This window comes from Scophthalmus maximus, chromosome 6 (assembly GCF_022379125.1).
Source record: "Scophthalmus maximus strain ysfricsl-2021 chromosome 6, ASM2237912v1, whole genome shotgun sequence".
Lineage (NCBI taxonomy): Eukaryota > Metazoa > Chordata > Actinopteri > Pleuronectiformes > Scophthalmidae > Scophthalmus > Scophthalmus maximus.
Window position 1 is genome coordinate 9,714,005 of NC_061520.1, and position 22,420 is coordinate 9,736,424.

Sequence of the window (22,420 nt, forward strand, 5' to 3'; positions counted from 1 at the left end):
AATGACACAACTCACATCACTTAACTAGCTCCAGAAAAAGAGAACTGACATTGCCACCTATCACCAGCAACACTTTGTCTTTTTATTTAACTTTTACGCCATCGTAGCGAGGGTCATACCAAAGCTGTGAGACTTTGTAACAGACGCCAGTAATGCCCAGGGCGATGGAGAGTATAATGTGTTCTGGAGAGAAAAGAAAAAAAACAGCTCACTCTATTTTTAGGAGCATAAAGATTTGGTTTCTACTCCAGATGAAAACTATAGGCCCGTATAATGTTGCCGTTGCCTGGGGACACTTGCAGAATCAGACACACACCACCAACCAATGGCCGGCTGAGCTGAGCACTGGGCGGCCATATCAGGTTGGAAAGAGAAACAGGGTAGTATTGATCCAGAAAATGGAGACAGGCCGACCGAAGGAGAGAAAGAGGAAATATAAGACTTTGCTTTCCTGTGATGCATGAAATAGCAGGAGATGTTATCTAACTTGATGGCCCAAAAGAAAACACCACGCGCTCACACGTCGTTGGAGCTCATCGGCGTGTGATGTGTATGTGGGACTATGAGACTGAGAGATTCTGTGTCAGTTCCCTCATGATTACATGTTTGTAGTGGCGCAGTATGTTCAAATGATTTGCAGTCATTTCTGACCATCTGAGTTTACACGATTTGCTTGACGATCTGCAGTGGAAGCAGAGTTTCTGGGTAAGAAAATAAAATCCCTTCAGTCACTTCCTACTGACACATGTAACTATGCTGATTAAAAATCCATCCTTTGAACAGAGCCCTAATCAATAGTATAACATTCATTTTCATTCCTTTTGTATGTTTCAATAAGGGGTACGGGCGTTTAAAAAAAAAAGAAAAAAGTTTATTATTTATTTTTTGCTTTTTAATTATCTCTCACAAGCACCCTTTCCCATAAGGCCAATTTTTTTGCTGGTTACGCATGACAGCTCGACAGATGTGATGAGTTTATGAGCGAGTCGAGGGGTCATGGTTCTTGCAGACTTGTATGTAATTTAATTAAGACAAAAGGAGTAAACACTGAGACAGCAACGAAAAAATGACATTAGAAAAGAGCACTGTTGAGTTTTACGTACCCACACTGCTGTGCTTTTAAAAAAAAATTGGGAGCCAAAGTGTTTGTAATCACAAAATGACCTTTGTTTAACTTTGTGAAAATCAAAAAGGTTTCAGCTTTTAATGGTAAACTCTTTAGTAGATGGCACTTTTTCCCGGAAGATAGAAAGTAAACCTCAAGGGAAACACATTTTGGACTTTGGGATGGACTGGGTTAGGGGTTAACTTGTACTGTTAATGAACACAATGAAATTGAATGAGTGAGAGATAAAATTAAAGCAACTAATGGCAATTTAATAGGAGTAGTTATTTAATCTGAGTATGTGTGTTTGTGTGCGCAGTATGTCGGATGTAGGACCTCTGTCTCGTTTTTTTGCTTTTAACTCATTTGTCCTCTGTTGAGTTTTCTGCTGTCACACCTATTCTTCGTCTTTTCAAATGATCCAAAATATGGAATTCCTGAGCTGCCATCCTATAGTGCTGAGTGAAGTATTTGCCCGTATGCATGGAGAGAAGTTTACATTTTTTGGTATAGTGAAATTAACATATACTCAATACAATAGCTCTTGATATAGAGCTAGGCATTTGTTAATTTAATCATCTATATTATTATATCTTAAGAAACAGAACAATGACTATTGTAAAAGATTATATTATTATAAGCACTGACCTGATTGTATCAAGTGGCCGTCAAACGAATCATAAGACCTTCTTGGAACAGAAAGGAAACAGGAGATAGTGAGAAAGTGTACCATCAAGATCATATCATATGAGATGCATATCTAGAATAGTTTGGAGTTACTGAGGATGTAGTTGTGATGAATAAAGCCCTTATTTGGTTATTTTTCAATTAAACCATGTACACGGAACGCTTGTGAGAGATGATGACTTCTGAGGTGAGCTCAACTCTCCATTGCATGTAATGTCTCAAACAGGGCTGGTTATATTTTGATAAATGCTCTCCGAGTGACTCATCTCTGCACCGCTTTGTAACATTATCCAAATTACACTCACTGACACAAGGAGGGACATAAAATTACAGGTCAAGACATGTTGACATGCAGTGTCCTCCTCTCAAGGACTCAAATCCAGAGAGGCTCATCTGTCAGGGGTTGACATTTTTACTGTTCTGCTGTTCCTACCTCAAACCATAATTTTTTTGCCTAGCACTACTATCCAAAAAGTACTGGCTGGCTGGGACTGTGTTTGTCACCAGGCGGCTGTAGCTCAATATTAAACCGTTGTGTCAGTGATGCAGAGGGAACTGTTGCCACTTTACTGTTTCCAGAAGAAGGCTTGTTGAAATTACCGTCACGTTTCTGCAAAATGAGTTTTCAAATATTGATTCCCCGAGGATGCCACGGTGTGGAAATTTTCCCTCCGGGTAATAAACTGTCAGAAGTTGTCAGATGGTTTGTGTAGATTAGAAGTGTGTTGCCTCCAGATCCTTTCACCGGTTCCCTCCAGGCATTGGAAAAAAATTGTTGTCTCCTCAGGACCTAAACTTACATCATAACGTCAGCAGTCATGGCTCACGCTGGGGCAGGCACAGTGTGCGTTGTTATCATAGAGCGTATATAAACATGGACGTAGTCACCGGGTCCTGTGTTCTCTCTAACAAGAGGACGACTCCAACGTTTGCAAAAAGAAATCAGTGTATATAGAAGATGATTCCACTTCTCACGTGATTTGTAGTGTCAGTAAACATTTTCCTTGCAGAGTTTATGTCTCAGTCTCTAGTTTCAAGACTTTTCTACACAGCATGATGTTAATGTTTCATCAAATTTAGAGTAAAATATGCGATACAGTATGGAATACATCGGGGGCGTGGATTCGCTGGGATTGACAGCTAGTCAACCCTCCGTTGGGTGCAGGTCGCAGGTGTAGGTGGAGACGTGCAGACGATGAGCTCTCCGTAAGGCCCCGGCCCCCTGCTCCTCCAAATATGGTTACTTCTGGTTTCAAAAAAACAAAATGGCGCCGGTCAAAATGCCAAACTCGAGGCTTCAAGACAGCAGCTCTCAAAGAAATGGATGACATCATGGTGGGTTGCCACTCAGGGGGCACTGAACCCCCTAGCAGGCATAGCCAAATGTGGGGATATTATCTAGATTTTCTATAATAACACAGAACTACTAATTTATCGAAATGCATATAATAATAAATATAAAGGGACTGGTGAACTGACCAATTTTATATTCTTCAAACTTATCAGAAGTGTCTTTTTGCCCAAGGAAATTAAGGGATTTGTAAGCTAGCATTAAAAATCCTTTTTTTATGACTATTACTGGAAGCTAGTGTTAGATTTTTGGTAATGTGCTCCATCCTCGTGGTTGCCGGGGGCTCGAATAAGTGCATCTGAATATGAATCCTCCATTCTTACCACTTGTTTCCAGTGATAAAAGGCTCATTTAGTTCTTCTCTTGATGTGGCTGCCGAAGCTCTGATAGAATATAGGCTGGAAAAGACAGCTCTGTCCTCGGTAATGTGTTCATTCACACAGCGACACCGCCGCAAAAATTACACCTGGAGGCTCCTCCGATAAAGACGACGCAGTGTTCAAATGTACGAGCACAAAATGCACAACAAACGCCGTTAGTGTTGGAGGATCGCTGAGAGGAAGAGCACGTCGCACTGTGATCTCACTGCCCACACATGGCCGTCCTGTGTCGGAAAGTGACTTTCTGGTATTCTTTGTGTGCATAAGTGTGTTTATGCAACTGTGTGTGTGAGAGAGAGAGAGAGAGAGAACAAGGAGAACGAGGAGAACGAGAGCGGGTGCGTGCCAGACACAGAGACTCTGCTGTTTTGGGCTCAGGCAGCAGATCTCTCTACGATAATCAGCTGGATTGTATTGCACGCACAACATCTGTCTCAAACACACACTAACTGCCTCTTTCACACACACAAACACGGCCATTATGCAGTCATTACTGTCAGGCTGATGCTGTGCAGCCCTCTCTAACGTGCTCTGTCTCTCTCATCCATCTCCTTCCTCCTCTCCCCCCATTTCTTTTCCTCGCCCTGCTCCTCTCCTCAAACGTCGCCCCTCTCTCCTCCTCTCACCCAGACGGTTTCAATCTTGGAGCAGCGGCTGACGCTGACCGAGGACAAGCTCAAGGAGTGTCTGGAGAATCAGATGGAGATCGGTCTACATCTCCAGAGACGAGAGCGGGGAGAGCAGCAGGAGGTCTAAAGATGGCGGCATCGCTGAAAGGTTGAGCTGCGGTGTGAGTGAAATGGGGTCACACATCAACACCAGAAACAAAAACCAACATCGTTGTTGTTAGATCTCAGTAAAATTTGAGATCACACGCACACAAATAGCAAGAACTTGACCTGAATGGTTCCCCTGACTGGACTTTAAATCCGCCCCGAGCCCGACTGCCGCTGTTCGGTGTCTGGTTGTTTTACAAAGAGATATCAGGAGTGAAGGAGCGGAATATTAGAGAAGTTTTTTTGCTCTACTACAGTGCTGAGAGTGCAGTCTCTTTTCTGCTGACGAAGGACCTGCTACTACCAGTCACTGCCTGTGTGTGTGTGTGTGTGTGTGTGTGTGTGTGTGTGTGTGTGTGTGTGTGTGTGTGTGTGTGTGTGTGTGTGTGTGTGTGTGTGTGTGTGTGTGTGTGTGTGTGTGTGTGTGTGTGTGTGTGTGTGTGTGTGTGTGTGTGTGTGTGTGTGTGTGTGTGTGATAGAGAGAATGCGCGTGTATGTATATAATGACTGCCTGTACAAAAGTGTAGACACATGCAAGAGACTTTGTTACTTGCCTGCGCACTGCAGATGTTCATTTTTCTATTAGTGTGTGTGTGTGTGTGTGTGTGTGTGTGTGTGTGTGTGTGTGTGTGTGTGTGTGTGTGTGTGTGTGTGTGTGTGTGTGTGTGTGTGTGTGTGTGTGTGTGTGTGTGTGTGTGTGTGTGTGTGTGTGTGTGTGTGTGTGTGCGCGTGCAGACTGGCACAGGATGTCATCAGTTAAATGCTTCTTTTCCATTAAAAGGTTCATATATGTATATACAATATACACAAACTGTAGGTATAAACCAGGATACCAAAATATTCAGAGGGCACAGTCCATTGATTTGGCTGCACACAGGTCAATACATTTTAAATTGGAGACAAAGGATCATTGAAAAACTAATGAACGTTCTTTTAACATCCACCTGTTTTTGACCTTATTCAGTTTGTTGCCTACCGACTCTTCATCCCATCGTTTGTGAAATACTGATTGAATAAACCAAAAACTGACCGCAGAGCCACGACGGTGCCTTTATTTCTTTATTACTTGAAGAAACTTCTCTATTTGAATTGGTAACTTGGAGACAGTTTATATTCAGTAATGTTCTATGTTTTTTTAGTGTCAACAAATCTCATCAAAAAAAGAAACCAAATTTATTTTATCCCATATTACGAGTTTGTTGAGCCCCGATGTTTATGTCATATGTGCATCTGATCACCACTGTTTTCCAAAAACATTTACACCATTGTACATGTGACATGCTACATGCTATTTATTTTGATATTTAGGCGATACTTACCACATTAGACAGATTATTTGTGACACATTGAATACATTTTATTTGTCAGTGTAATTGTGAATATTATGGTCTCGTGTTACATCACATGAAACTGTAGATTTTAGAGATTAAAGAGATTTTAAATTTGACGCAAAAAAGAAATAACTTTTTAATCTATTATTAACTACTAAAAATTTAACTATTTATTTTCTGGGGTAACTTTCCTAAAAACAGAGTTAGGACGCACTGAGAAACTCAATACTTTGTTCTTTTCATGCTTTTGTTGACAGTGAAAAGATGCAATTATAATATTGGTGCTTTTTGCATTTGCAGATAAGCATCTTCTTATGTCCCTTTATATACTGCGTCTTAAACGTTTATACACTGACAGTGAGTTACTGTCCCTTCTCAGTAAATGTTTTCACTCTTATCTCTATGAAACTATTAGTATTCCTCTTTCATAACTCTGACGTTTGTTTGTGTGTCAGTGGCAAAAAGTTTATTTTCGGAATCGCTGCCAAAACAAACAGGTCACCCGTTACTTTTAAGAGACGGCTTTCTGCTCTGATTGGTCCACAGAGCCCGAGCAGTTAGCCGAGAAACCATGACTTTTCTGTCTTCATTGTCCTCGGCGGAGACGTTGAGATCATGAGATGTGAGCTGTGTCATCCATTGATTACAGCGAGTCACCTTCAGCCCTTTCCTTATCAGATTTTGAGCGGCTTATTACAAAAGCACGGGCGTTGGCAGCCCAACATGCCCTGCTCTGCTCCCGTTCAAAATCCTTATGTTTCACCCCCCTGAGTCATTTACGTAACCGGACCACTGATGCTGGATCAGTACTATTATTTTTAGAAGCTTCAATGAAAATTAAACCTGATGCTATGTTTTAAATACGCACTGTGGTTTCTCGAGGGAACAGAAACATTAGAGCAGTGAAGGAAGGACTCATTCATGTCATTAAAAAAACCAAAACGTATTTAACAAAGTGGTTATGTGTTTACATACTAAAGTAATGAGTCATACTGAGTCCTATTGCAGAGGTCTTAGTCACTCTCACAGAACAGTGTGGTGTCATTAAGAGGGGGAAAAATATTAATGACTGTTTCTTTAAGACCCGGCTCAGACTCCACACTGATGGAAAAAGAAGAAAAACAAAACCGGAATTCTGGAGCTGTACTGCCGGGCCCACGCTCTTCCTTCCTGTCTGGGGCCCATGCACACGCGCGCACACACACAGAGACACACGCACGCGCGCACACACACACACACTTAGACAGTCATGCCAGAGAAAATGGTTCCCTTTACTATGGGCCTCAAGCAGACGGCCTGCCAGGAGCTGTAGTGGAGGAGAGGAGGGGCTGAAAGAGTGGGTTCAGTAACTGTGTGTGTGTGTGTGTGTGTGTGTGTGTGTGTGTGTGTGTGTGTGTGTGTGTGTGTGTGTGTGTGTGTGTGTGTGTGTGTGTGTGTGTGTGTGTGTGTGTGTGTGTGTGTGTGTGTGTGTGTGTGTGTGTGTGTGTGTGTGTGTGTGTGTGTGTGTGTGTGTCCTTTGAGTCCTCATTTTTGGCCAGACCTACAAGGGTCCCAATTAAAACTTGGTTTAAGGGTCAAACCTAGGATTATGTTTGGTTTAAAGCTGAAATAATTGGTCAGTGGAAAGTACATGTAAGTACATTTTACCAATACTGTTCCTTAATTGCACGTTTTGAAGTGCTGTAAGTGAGTGTATTTTGTTATAATATGTTATTTTATACTTCTATTTAACTGCGTTTCTTGGACAGTTTCAGTTATTTGGATTGTCAATTCCAATAAAAAAATGTATGTATACAAAATAATTTATAATGCATCATTATTGATTGGGCTACCCGGCACTAAGTACTTCAAATTACCAGCTGCAACATTATGAGTAATGCTTACACATTAATGCATCAGTAATTGTATTTCAACGGCTGGTATTGGAACAGCTTACATATCATACATATTTCCAAAATGGCCTGTTCTGATACATTTTTTTTTTGATGTCAGTAGTTTTTTTTTCACTTTAACTCAAATTTTGAATGCAGGACATGTATACTCTTAATTTCCCTCGGGATCAATAAAGTGTCTATCGATCTGTTTCTACACTGGGGTGTTGCTTCTTTTACCTAAACAGGAGATCTGTGTACTTCAGACAAAGTACGATAAGATGAGGCAATCAGATAAATTTTCATCTGGTGAACTGTCGCTCAAACTTCAAAACACCCTTAGGGTTAGGGTCCTCACAAGTATACCTGTATGTCATAGTTTTAGTTATACAGTATGAACTGTATAACTGTTTGTCCATGACAAAGAAAGAAAAGAGAAGTGGTGTGTGTGTGTGTGTGTGTGTGTGTGTGTGTGTGTGTGTGTGTGTGTGTGTGTGTGTGTGTGTGTGTGTGTGTGTGTGTGTGTGTGTGTGTGTGTGTGTGTGTGTGTGTGTGTGTGTGTGTGTGTGTGTGTGTGTGTGTGTGTGTGTGTGTGTGTGTGTGTGTGTGTGTGTGTGTGTGTGTGAGTGAGTGAGAGGGGGGAGTGTGTGGAAGGGGTTAGTAATCCTATGCGGAGAACATCTGGATATGTTTTTCCTGGTGTGCTGTGGTTGCTGCCTGTGTGTGTGTGTTTTAGTATTTTACTAGTTCAGTGTGTCAGGCCTTTGTACTCTCTTGCTCTTCTTGGCTTTTTTTTTGGGGGGGGGGGGGTTTCCTCAAACATTACGTTTTAATCTGTCAGATTTATGGGATTGACCTGATACACCAGCCGCTGTAACGGCAAAGCTGCGGTGCCCTGCTGCAGCAGGTGGAGGCGACGCCGCCACACATAGTTTCACTGTGGCTGAGAAACGAGCTTTCCCCAAAACATCTACTGCCAGTGTGTATTCTTAGAAGTACAAGTTGTACTAGCCTGTGTTATAAATTGTCTTTGCTGACCAAAACACTGAAATGATCATTTCATCAGTGCGGTGGTAGTATTTTTGGGTACTTTTTGCAGTTTTCTTTGGAAGTTAATGAGAGGCGGTTGTTACATCACAACTTACACGGAACCATTTTGAGGAACAAGAGTAAAACAACATTGAATAACCCGACGTTTCGGAAAACTATAGGGTGGGAATGTGCAAGAGTTTCCAGTGAGTCACTGCAGAGTCAGACACGGTTGCATAGATGTGCATTTTTTTATGCGAGTTCTCAAAGCAACTTGAGCCCATTTACACACATCCAGAGAAACCACATCACTTTTGTTCAACCTGCAGGTGCATTATTAAACAATAAGTAACAAACGTCCATCTGTTGGTTGCAAAAATCAAAACGGCAACATGTACTCACTGACAAACACTGGCGATTTTCCTGGAACCTAAATATGTCTCAATTTTGAAGCAGCGTTTCCAACGACGTTCAATCCTTTTTTAACATCAAGTCTTTTTTTGGGGGTGGGGCGGGGGGGGTTGTGTTTCATGGTGGTGGCGGGACACCAAGCCAGAACGACAACCTCCACTAACTATAAAACATGAATGAATATAATTTGGCCAAGAAGAAAGCAGCAGATGCTACTTCAAAAACCAAATTCAGTCTTTTCAGTGATTGGGGCTATCGTTTAGACCAGAGGTTCCCCGACTCTTTATTGGTTCTGTATTTCACTCGATCAACCTTTCAGATCTGAGCAACACTCGTTCCGTGACCTCACACATGATTTCGTGCGATGTTGCTGGAGGTGGGACGGTTGTAATGATTTGGAAAAGACAGAGCCCGAGGTTCAACGGTAAGTCAAAAGTAGCCTTTAAAGTTAAATACTTTAGGATTTTTGCCATTTGACACGGTTTCCTTGGCCGACCCCATCTGCTAAACCATTTTCTGGGAGAAACCCAGATCTAGTGTTTCCATTGTTTTGTGTACTACCTGTTTGTGTCTAATTGATGAAAATATTGTGGAGTGATCAAAATAAAAACACATGCTTTTCCGAGTTCACAGTCACGTGAACAAGTTTAAAAGATGAGACGCGTGTTCGAGCCCTCTGTCCCGCCATGTCTTCTTTGGCCACTGCTGGACCCCCCCCCCCCCCCCCCCCCCCCCGTGCCTCCTTTCCTGCTTCGCCCCTCGTCCCCCCGCCTTTCTATCTACTCATCGCCTCCCCCCTCCAAGAGTGAACCACGCTTGTTCGGCAGTGGCTGAGGTTTGGCGCGCTCCTCCTCCAACCCACGCCTCGGCTCCTGCTCCAAAACCATCTTTTCCATTCAATCCCAATGGGAGTGGATGGGCGGAGGGAGGGAGGGAGGGAGGGAGGGAGGTTTCCACCACCCGCTAACCCCCGCATGTAAGATGATACAACAAAAAAAGGTTTTTTTAATCCTGTTGACCAAGTCATGGCAATCTGAAAAAGAAGCTGCGGTTCATCTTTTATCAGCAGATCATATCTGGATTCATTGCAGTGGACAAAGAGTCAAATATTTCAGTCTCAGTAAAGATTTTCATCCTATTCTTTACTGAATACATATTTCGAGCAGGAAACTTGACTGTCATTGCTCTACGGTCAAGTCACAATCACACGTGACTGCGGTGCCACTGCTCAGGCAACGCAAATAAAAACCGGCTCATACACACTTCAAGGTGTGTAAATGTGTGCCGGTGGTTTGAAATCAGTGACCTACTTTACAACCGGCCAACCCATAAAACAAACGGCGGTGATAAGTCGAGAACGCCTGCGCCCTGCTCCTGACCTCGTCTCTCACCTGTCCTCCCTAAAGGTGGAACCGCTCCGGCACGCGCCCGCGATTTAAGGTGGCCTGCAACCCGAAGTACGAGCTGGTGGCTGAACGCAAGATACTCCCTTTGCTCCGTTTATTTCTAATTTCCGGGTTTAAACCTTTTATTGCACAACCATGTCACAGCTATGTCATGAAAACATAAAAAAAGAGAGAAGAGGAATACGTGTCATGTATGCATGGCTGCGTGTTAAGGGGCTGTGGCCTGGATTTGTGGAAATACTGAAGTCATGAATCCAAATATCTTCTGCCGCTCTCGAGCAGCGACCGCGTTGCATTGAAAGTAACCGAAGCTCAAACGGATTAAATCAATGGATGAGTCAATCAACAGAAGAAGTGATCGATTCATCATTTTCAAGCAAATACTCCACGTCATATATTCACTGGTCCAGCTTCTCGGGTGTGAGGATTTGCTTTTTTTGTCCTGTGGTGATAATAAATTGAATATTTTAATTTTGATTTTGATGAGTTTGTTGGACTCCCATTCACACACAGTACTGATAAATCACACCTTGGCGGTCTGGTGTTTCACTGTAATTCTGTAACAGCAGTAGTAATGTGGTCAATGTGTATTTCACGTTAGTGGATTAATGTTCTGCGAGTCGACAAGTCTGGAACAGGGTGACCTGAAACGGAGGAGAGCTTATTCTTGACAGCTCCCGTATACATTGGTAATTTCTCAACACATTGTGTAAATGGCTGTAAACGGGACCAAAGGTGCTTTTTCATGAGGATGATTTGGGACCTACATTTTGTAAATGGTAGCTCCTCTTTGGCTCTATTGTTAGCAGTGTTGAACTGTATTATCATTACTCACTCGAAGCAGTGAGAGAACACTGAACAGCGCTATTGTGAACAAATAACTAGTGTAAAGTTCATGATGCTGCGTGTTGCGTGATGGGACTAACAGGAAGCCCGTCAACACAACTCAGTTTGTACAGTCAGACTGTCGTAAAGGGTTGAACCTGGTCACAGCGAGGTGTCCTCCCATTGGCTGCAGCTATGAAAGGGGCTTTGGTCTCGTCTATGACTTTCTATACTTTCACCAAAGGTTTCAACAGATTTCCACGTGTTACCTACCTTTTAATTTAAACATTTTAATTTATCAGACTTGTGACAACGAGCGTTGTCCCCGTGGATTTTAATGAAGCACAACCGCAGGCAGTGAGAGCTGCTAATGATAATGTCCAAAGGTTATCAATACTACGGTCGTTCATAATTTAGCCACCGGGGACGTTTAATAACTGATTCTGGTGCCTGATTTCTTTTTCCCACCAACATTCCGCGAAGAAGAACACCATGGTCAGAGCGAATTAGAGACGAAGGCCCGCCCCTTCTCTGCCTCTGATTGGCTCAGACTGTGGTATTCTTCTTCACTGACACTGACAGAACAACCTAAATGTCAGGCGCACCAAGGTGCCACCAAGGGACTTTTTTTTTTTTAGTCGCACTGCACCAAAAATGGTTGCACTCCGGAGCCCTGGCAGGAAAGTGAAACTCTTCAGGAGAGTTGGTGTCATTTGGCCACCTTTGACCATCTGTCTTTATGGCCCTGCCTCTTAACTGTCATACTGATATAATGGTGTGTGTGTGTGTGTGTGCGTGCGTGTGTGTGTGTGTGTCACACGGTGACTCACCTTGGTGCTTTTACAATCTTGCCCTACGTAGGTACAGTGTTTGCTCTGCAGGTTATTACAGTAGGTGTGGTGATGATTACAGGTCAGAATCAATGTCGCTTTTGTCTTGTTGGTTCAGTGATTTATTAAATAATCACTTGGACTGAGAACAAAACCAGTCAAATGTTGTTTTTTTTCTGGAGCTGCTCCAGACTGGAAGTGACATGTTGGGCAACTTGGTTTCAGGAATTTTACGATAGCCCACAACTATTTCATATAAGCAAATGTATTCAACTCTTTCTTTCAACCATATTGGAAATTGAGTGTTCATAGTTTTTCCATTTTCATTTTTTTGATTGTTCCGTTATAGACAGTGACTTCTGGAGGGCTTTCACAGTGTGACACTGAATTGTGGCACAAAATGTCAAAATATTTCAGGCAATGAAATTTTCGATTTCACCGTAGCGCTAAAAGACATAGTATGGGTTCTCATCATGGCCACTTGGTTACTCACCTGCTCAAAAAAGTGTCGTCAGCGTGTGTGAAACGCCCTTCACACAATTTCTACAAAGCTTTACAAAGCTACACTTGTGACTGATGAAAAAAGGCTTGGTAACATTCACAACCATTAATGTTTCACATGTCATTGTTTTTTCTTCTTCCATTTCATTCAGATGTACATTAGTTTAAAAACATTTCCATCATTGTCTGTCAGTCAGCTCCTCTTTAAGTTCGTTCTTCATCATCTGTCTCTTAGGATTGTTGTCTACATCTCTCTCTCTCTCTCTCTCTCTCTCTCTCTCTCTCTCATTCCTGTGTGTTGTGTTTGTCTCTCCATCTCTTTCTATCTTTCTAGTTTAGTTTTAAATAATGGATTCAATTGAGTGACTTCTCTGCGGCTCAGGATTCACAGTGTAAGCACGTGTTCACTGCTCTACAATAGACATGCGCACACGCACACGCACACGCACACACACACACACACACACACACACACACTCTGTAAATGATACCTGAAAAATTCATGGCACCCAGAGCTGAGGACATTTACACTGGCTTTCTTTTCACATGTGTGAAACACGGAGCGCTCCACCACTTCACCCGATGATCTCATCCCAGATGTTTTAGTCTGTTTCAGCAGCTGTCTCCGAGAGCACTCTGTTACTTTATTACATTTTGTCCAAAATGAAGCACCGGCCCAGCGTGTAAGCTGCCGCCTGGTTGATCACGGCAAATACGCTCATGCCAAATTCTTAGTCAAATTACTTTATGTTTCTTTGTCTAAAACTTACCTGGAGAGATGATAAGATTTTTGTGCATTTGTTTTGTGTCATATATCCAGGACATGATTATGAAAAGTACCCATCACAAGTTCAGAGGAGCCAAGGTAAAGCCTGTGTGATTGCGTGCGTTGTCCGACCAACAGATTTTCGAAGTACAACAATGCAAAAGAGGAAATCAGCGAATCCTCACGTTAGAACTTTATTCAGTTTGAACCTAAACTAACTGGCTCTAGTGTCGCCTGAGATCATCCGGTCGGACTTTATTAATAATCCCCAGGCTGAGGTTAAAAACCAGAGAAGACATGGGCTTTCTTCAGTCATCTCCGGAACCGCACAAGCCCGGCCTGTATCTTTCATTTATTCATTCTACCAGTAAGCATTATCACTATCAGTCCCAGTGCCTGCATGTCTGGCGTATTATTGAACAGATGCGAATCACAGAGCGGCTGAACGGAGACAGGCAGATTTGCCTGATACATTTTCCAGGCCTGTTCTTTTCATGTCTTGTCGAACCTGCGTGTTTGGGGGCAAAGGAAACGGCAGAGGAAATGCCAGCGTTAGTGTGGGAGAGGGGAGGCCACCTCACTCCATCCCTGAGGTGAGTGGGTTTAAACCACAGTCTGCCTTAAAGAGACCTCAGACAGAAACACAGAAACAAGGAAAGGAGCCTAATGCCAAGTTGGTATTTTCCTAGTTTTCTTTAGGAAAAAAGGGAGGTGGTTACACCGTCATCATGCTGTACGTGTAACCTATTTGGATAGCAGACAGGGCTAGAGTTATTTAATTAATAACACTGTTTGATCAGGATAAAGCACCACATATCCTGCCTTAATCAAATGAGCTCCAAATGTCTGCCTGAACAAGTACAGTTCATTCTTGTGAACACAAAGTTTAAATCTCTGCAGATGTCTGAAACGAGAACATTTTAATCTCTGAAGAAGAAGGGAAAAAAAGAAGACGGTTTTGGAGCTGTTCCACTCACAATGAATGGGAGACTTTTTCGGAGTACTGGATACAACCCAGGGTGATTTTCCAGGGATATGGGCAAATCTTCTGGTTCAGAAATCATCAATTTAATGCTTTTCATAGGAAAAGAAAAGGCCCAGACGAGTCCGCAAACGATCAGGTAATTCTCCCATTGGCTTTCAGAAGTGCACTCTAGGTCCATAAATATGCATCAAAAGCTGAACTGAAATTTTAATTCTCCTCACTTTTTTTTGTGTGCGGAAATGTTAATTATTAAAATATTGCAGCTAGCACGCACACTCCGGGCGTGCGACTGCCTGGAGCGCATCACATGATTCCCAAAAAACAAAAAGGGGGGTCTATCTGCAACCGGTTGAAAAAAGTCATATGACAGATATTCAGGTATTTATACTCGTATGTGAACATGCAGTGGCTACACAAGCGCCCTTTTTTTTCCTTTTGGCCTTAAAAAAAGGGCAAACAGGACGAAGCAAATTGTTGCAATGCACTGTTTAATAAGCGCCATATGCCGGGTGGTGCTGAACGTGTGCCACCATCAGGTGCTGTTTAAACCCTGCCTTCGGGCAGAAAGGCTTCGGGAAGTCAGGTGAGCTTGTGTAAAGAGCGACAACGTCTCAATGAGGAAGAGGCTGTGGTGGAATAAATGGGTCAAGCACAGGACCTTCACCTGTAGGAGGCTGATGTTTGACACTCAGGCGAGATTAAAGGTTGATATTGATATTTAGACCAGGAAACTTTCTACATTTCATTTAGGAAAAACTTGTGCCTTGGGTCAAAGTAGACCGATTTCACAGCCTTAACCATACGTTCGAAAACCTTTCTGACGGAACTTCTCCACCTTTAAGTACAAATAACATTATTTGCTTGATGAAATGGTGCTGGTTTACACGTCTTCATTTTCTTCCTCTTTTTTCTTTCACCTGCTCCCCGCCAACATGTAGTTGATTTTTACCATTACCTGCCATCCATCCATCGTCTACCGCTTTATCCATTGAAGGGTCGCGGGGGGTCGCTGGAGCCAATCCCAGCCAACATTGGCCGATAGGCGGGGTTCACCCTGGACAGGTCGCCAGCCTATCGCAGGGCCACATACAGAGACGGACAATCATTGACTCTCACATTCACACCTACGGTCAATCTCCAATGAACCTAACCCCATTCTGCTTGTCTTTGGACTGTGGGAGGAAGCCGGAGAACCCGGAGAGAACCCACGCATACACGGGGAGAACATGCAAACTCCACACAGAAAGGCCCTGGTTGGTTTGAACCGGGATCCGAACCCAAAACCTTCTTGCTGTGAGGCGAAAGTGCTAACCACTACACTACCGTGCAGCCCCCATTACCTGCCAATTAATATAAATATATATTTGACCTGTTACACATCGGTTTTGCAGAGCTTTATGTGATTTTAGCAGAACCACACAACTTCTTTAAATCTAGTCTAATCTAATTACATTTTTGGACTCCACTGTGTGAAGCATACATTTCCCACTGAGAATTTGGCCACTCGAGTAAAATAGCAAATTTTTTAATAGTTGAAGATACAGTTAAAGCATGGCACTATAGAAAAGTGAGTGATTAAGTACGTCTGTCACTGGTTCCCACCTTACTGTCCATGTTATTTCAACCCCTGCTGAGTCGTCGGCCGCTCCGGAACAATCAGTGAAGCTCCTGCACTTCAATGCATGTAGTTGTTTTTCGCTGTAGTTTTTAAGATACTAAAAAAAGTAATGGGCTGATCTTCTATCGGCCCGTCCTGTAGCGGTCGATGATTTGTTTTTTAGAAAATGGAAAAGAAAGTCTTGAGGGGCTTTTTATGTTTTTCCACCCAAGCCAATAAAACGATGCTAAATGAGAGAATGCGTGGAGTTATCAGAGCTCACGTAACGGAGGCTGCAGCCCAGACATCAGGACTTTGGCGGCTTTACCAAAGGAGGAGGTATGTAGTTAGCAGTAGCTGTCCGTCTGGCTCAGATGTGGCAAGCGACAACAAGTAGTCCCCGTAACCCTCAGCTCTCCATGAGTTCAAATCAGAACACGGAGCAACGTCCAGCTGTTACACTGCTCGTCAGTTGTTGGGACAAAAATAATACGACAAACTATTTTTACTCCCCGCCCACACAGATCTCGGATTACCAACGGCAGTATTGTCACTGTTTCTAAATGTAATGGCCCCTTGGAGAATACAGGGGGCGCTGTCACGGCAGAAAGCATAAGTAGAACTGTCACTTATTTTTCCGGACTACAACTTTGACCAATAAGTATAAGTTAAAAAGCAATGAGGGTATGACGTCCTGAAAAAAATACATTTGATTTTGCCTCCACATACATTCAATTCTACAGATGTACAATTGTAAAGTCTTTACATCCTGAAGGACAGAAAAATGTTTCTGTTTTCCTTTTTTTTTTTGTGACCTTCAACAAAAAAAAAATCTTCACTTACGGTCATACAAAGTATTTGTCCTTGTGATTTAGGTTCTGCAAGAAGTTGTGTAATATTTTTTTGGTCGGCTTTGTGGCTTTTCATTCTGAGAAGCAACACGTCAAGCAGGCGGGGCAGTTCAGTTTCAGGTCTGGATTTACAAACGGGAACTCATCTCGACGCCATGATTCATTCAATTACATCACCGTAAAGATTAAAGATGGAATCAAGGGCTCTCGCATTTGGCAGAAGTTTTTTTCCAACGCTGAAAGATTGGCTGTGTGTGTCAACAGAGAACAGATTAATGTAGTCCTATTCCTTTGTGTGGCTGTTCCTCATATTTCATTTCAATATGAGAACAATAACACTGATTAAACCCCTTCAGAGCAGTGGTGTACGGGGGAGGCCGGTTCCCTGGAAACTTGACAGTTTCAAAACACAGAGTAGAGGTATTGTGAGACAGGAAATGCATTCGCAGAGAGCAATCCGGAAGGCTCTGTGCTTTCCATAATGGCAGATTAAAGGCTTTTGATTCATGCATGAGCCAGAAGACTCACAATGCTGGGCACGGCTGGCAACGGGTCCATGTGTTTAGTCATTCAGATAGTGCTGAATATATTCTAGTCTTCACTTGAGCTTATTTGTCTTAGTCTGCCTTCATTATGTAACTCATCCTGCTTGGTACCACCAAGGTTTATGAAGAAATATGACCTCAATACACTAAAAATGTATTTTCTCAGTCAACCTGTCACATGTAAATGGGGCCCGGTTGGGGGGGGGGGGGGGGGGGGGGGGCATCTCATACTTCTAAGTACCAATCACCATTTTGCAATTTTTTAATCAAAATGTGAAGAGGATTATTCATTTCGTATTCATTTCCAGGCCTTTGTTAAGCTAATCTGATCCAAACCACGCCCAACTAAACAGTTTTGTTGAGTTTATGATTAATATCAAAAGGCCTATTATTGTAATTTTACTTTAATGTAGATTGTTGATCATTCAATACAGAAATAAGTTATTACAAAAAAACAAGTTACAAATAAGAAACAAGTTAAAAAAACAGTCGACAATCCAACCCATATGATATCTTTGGTTGTCAATCGAAAACGATGGTTTAAGATTGGTTGTCAAAGGTTTTGCAAGAGGCCTAATGTAGGGAAAGTGCTTTTTGGCGACAGGGCGTTGTTGTTTTTTTTACCTCAGCCAAAGAAGATACATTTTCACTTGTCTGTCTGTCCGTCTGTCTGTCTGTTTGTTTGTTTAGCATGTTTATGCAAAAAAACTGAACGGATCGGGAGAGACGTGGTCCCGGGAAGAACACAGTACATTTTGTTGCGCATGCAAATGAAGGGTTGGATCGGGTAAATATTTTTAAACTTCATTTAAATATACTATGGTTATCAGACCACTGAGCTTTTACTTTCATGTTTCTACTATGAAAACTAGACGATAATGATTGTTCGGCCTTGGTGGAGGTATACGCTCTACTACTGAGTGCCATTTGACTTTGTTGTTGTAGTACTGCAGTTGGCCACTGGGGGCAATTCGGCAACAAAGGTGAGCGTCTGTGTCGAACCCAGCTCATCAGATGCATCCATAACAAAATCTGATGTTTGACTGCCGCTACAACCCACGTTTACAAACCAACGTATCAGAATATGAGATTAAATGACAACAGAACACACAGGTATGAGAGAGTGTAATGCTAATTCTCAAAAAACACGCTCATGTCAGACTCACTTTTCAGAATCAGCGTGTCATGTTGCCGTCTTTTCCCCGGTTCGTGATCTAGCTTCACAATCTCGTCCTCCTCTCACAGATTTTTTTTGGTCTACAGCTCTGCCAGCGTTGAAGCTTGTTCATTGTTTGGCTGCGTTTTATGAAACACGAGTAGTGCTGGCGAATTAGGGCAACTGTTGTATCCGTTTTTTCCCGGCATACCTAAGCACCGAGATTCACCTGCAATTCATCTCACAATCTGAGACAACCTGAAATATACACTGTGCAGTCTGACACGGAGTGCGGCCGAGACATTCCTATCACTCCGTCTACTGGAGCCTTTTGAAGCAACAGGCAATCTTCTCCTTATCAATTCTAGAATTCCTCCGACCGACTCTGGTGGAGCGCCGTCGTGAGTTAAAGTCGCAGTCCTCGGTCGTGAAACTTTTGGAATAAGTAATGAGGGTTTTGTCTACTACTGGGAAGCAGTGTGCAGACGGTAAACACAGACACGCACACAGCGGCTACACACTCTCGCCGCTCAGAGAGCCTGTTGTTGTCCAGGAAGGGAACTGAAACACAAGAGGCCTAAAGTTTGTGTGCGTGTGTGTCCGTGTGTGTGTCTGTTTGTGTACCTGTGTGTATGTGTGTGTGTGTGTGTGTGTGTGTGCGTGTGTAAGTCACTGGGGGGATAAAGAGCCATTGTCTGCAGCTGGTGCATCCCCCACTCCTCCTCTCTGCAGCTGTGAGGAAATCAAACACTCCTCTTTTCCTCTCCCCCCCCCTCTCTGCCTCTGTCACAACCTGCTGATGTCCCATTAGGTCATTCCTGGTGAGACGTAGTGATGACCCGCCGATGGATCGGGTTGTGCGGCAGGTACACAGCCACCACTGAAGCTGCCAGAGAAGAAATTCACTCACAACATCACCACGACAGCCCCCAGCACTAATGTCTAGATGAGAAGAATGTAAGACAGCTATCGTTGAAGAGTATTTGTGGTCATCGTGTCATTTGTCAGGTTTGGGGAAAGTACAGCTATTTTGTAGATTACGTGATTGACAGAAAAATAATTGGCAATCATTTATGAATCCTTGAAAATACCTCATCAAGTAGAAATGCCTGACAGCTTTTCAAATGTGGAGAATAGAGTTTACACAAACAGTTTTTCCAGTATTTATTATTGGATCACTGGATAAATGCAACAAAATAAATAATGCAGGGAAAAAATAACTTTGACGGACAGAGAGTTTTGATAATCAATTCACTGTTTTTAAATCATTTTAAATGTGCATCATTCACATTGGGACATTTATGATTTTAATCAATTCATCAAAAAGAAAATACTTGAAACAGAATCAGTAGTTGCATCTGTATTGTCAGCACCCTGACCCTGAACTGGATCTATCTGGATGATATTGTGTTATCGAAGAAACATCATGTCTTGCTACAGGGTCAATGGAAAAAAAGAAACGTGAGTTGCTTACCAGCTCCACACTCGACCGCTGTAGCGGTGGATGTCGTTCTGATGCACAAATCAACGAAAGGGCCCAGTGAGAGCTGAACACTGCTTGAGGAAGAAACGCGTTTCCTATCTTTATCCACTGCAGACACTTCTCCTCTTTCACTAGGATACCCTGAACTGCATTTTGCATTTTCCACTTAATGTGTTTCTTAACACTTAATGTTTTCATTTCAAGCAGCTCTGATTTGGAAACAGTTTTCCTAAGATTTATCAAAATTCCAGCAAAAACATCTTAAAATTTGATACAGCAGCTGATGTCTCATTGTGAGACAAACTGGGGTGGGGGGGGGGGGGGGGTTTGGCTCAGGTTTTTGCTGTGTGATAACAACATTACAGTCTCTGAAGAGACACTTTGGAAATGTGCCTCGGTATTTGTCACTGGATTATTTATCCTTGGTTAGTTGCAAAAAAAGCAATTTTCTGTTGGGAATGTGGCCAGTAATTGATTTGTGAGTGAACGTGTGGAGGTGAGCTAAGGTCGTGTGGAGAACAAAGGAATATTAACTTTGCACTCCTGGTGTATAAGGCCTAATAATCTTACACCACTAAAACAGTATTATGGTAAAACAGAAATACATTAAATGACAGTATTAGATGAACAGAACCTGATAAACTATACTTCAGTGGTGGATGAAGTACGGATACACAGGTTGGAAGTTTCCAAAAAATACTGTGTGTTGTTTCGTTAAGTCCATTTTGTTTAACATCCAAATATCAAAAATCACATTTCAATCTTCACACTTGCGAAGGGGAGATTGAGGGAGAGGGTAATTCGGTTTGTTGCAATGTGCTACTTCACCGCTAGATGTCACAAAATCCTACACACTGAACCTTTAAAGCTACAGTGTGTAATATTTAGAAGAAATTATTCTGTAAATTGAATATATTGTCTATTACTATGTGTTCATATATGTATAATCGCCTGCAACAAAGAACCAATGTTTTTTCGTCAACTTTGATGACTTAGATATAGTTACATGATGTGGGCCCGACCTCCGTGTGAGTCCCGTTTTGCTACGTCATGTTGAATACAGTTGCAGAAAACGGTCCAGAATACGTCGCATTCGCGTTGAATTTTCGGCGCTGCCGGACACCGGAAATTGAATCAGCGGTGCGTCTCCATAAAGTGTCCCCTGCCAGGTGCTCAATTGGTTGCAGTTTACAACCTTACCACCAGATGCCCACAGACAAAAATAAAAATACCAATATCGCACTGTAAAAGTACGCTCCACGGATTAGTTTCTCAATGAATTGGTCTGGTTTAATTGTTTTACTTTGGTTTGCAAGAAACAAAACCCATATTTATACACTTTTCATTTGTTTGTCAAGTCTTGATAGTGATTTATATACTTATACGCTGTATTGTAAGAAAATACTTGAGTAAAACACAAGTAGCCTAGCTGAAATTAGCTGATTGGGTAAAAGTACTTATAAGCCAATACGTTCTGAAACAGGAGGCCAGGGCCGGCCACCAGGCATAAGCGAACCAAGCGGCTGCTTAGGGCCGCCTGGCCACCAGGGGCCCAATGTAACTATAGGCACGATACAACCACAGTCAGTCAGACAGTTGATGGAAAAGGCCGTAGTATATAAAGTTCAAGATAAAGACAAGGTCACAAAAAAAGGACATGCATGACTAATTTCAATGTTTTACCATAAACATTCACCGGCTATGTATAGTCGCCAAACAAGCCTTCGGTTCAGTCGAGGTATCTCCAGCTAACGCTAGCCAGCTAACCATTAGCTGAGAAATATAACGACGGCAAGATTCCACTCAGAACTGTCACTTTGAATATTAAAGTGCAAATTAACACTGGACCACTGTTGTGAGTTGGATACTTTTTAAGATTTAAAACCATAGAAATCATAAAGGCTGGCCTTGGTGTAATTTTTAGCAACACGGCTACAACTAATTAAATTGATAATGGGTGTGTTAGATGTACAGAAGGTGGGGAGGGGGGCCAAATCAAATTCTGATAGGGGCCCCATGTAGGCTAGCGCCGGCTCTGCAGGAGCGAGGAAAGTCTGACTTTAATTTCCAGATTTAACCATCTCAAGTCGGATTTATTATTCACAGCCATAGTGGGCAGTATGGATTATTAATGAATGGACAGCAGTCATGCCATGGACACCGAAGAAGTCGCTGCGCGGCTCTTTCTCTCTAGAAGCCCTGCGCCTTTAAATCTCCGCTCCTCCCTCCGCGGTGAACAGCCCGCAGAGCCTCCTGAGCGCGGCCAGTGGACGCGACAGAGCCGAGGCGCAGCACGGGGCCAGCGTGCGACACGACAACAGGAACCATGGAGCTCTCGGCGGCGGCAGCTCGCTCGTCCTGAGGCGCCGAGCGAGGGAGTCCGCGCCGGGCCACCGTGTTGGTCCGCGGGCGGCCTCGGAGCCGGAGCCGGAGCCGGAGCCGGAGCCGGAGCGCGCGACTCGCCCGGACGGACGTCGATGGACTGGACTGAACGCGCCACTTCTGGTGTCGGACCGACGGGAGGGAGGGAGGGA

At 43.0% G+C, this 22,420-nt stretch overlaps 1 protein-coding gene across 1 annotated transcript in view; it reads left to right on the top strand.

Moving 5' to 3' along the window:
- Positions 1 to 7,432, top strand: part of poc1a (POC1 centriolar protein A) — a 36,439-nt gene extending 29,007 nt beyond the window's left edge. Inside the window, exon 11 of the mRNA XM_035632102.2 lies at positions 4,154 to 7,432. Within this exon, the coding sequence (XP_035487995.2) occupies positions 4,154 to 4,279 (126 nt within the window). The 3' untranslated portion in view covers positions 4,280 to 7,432. The remainder of the gene's footprint in view (positions 1 to 4,153) is intronic.
- The last annotated feature ends 14,988 nt before the right edge of the window (positions 7,433 to 22,420 follow it).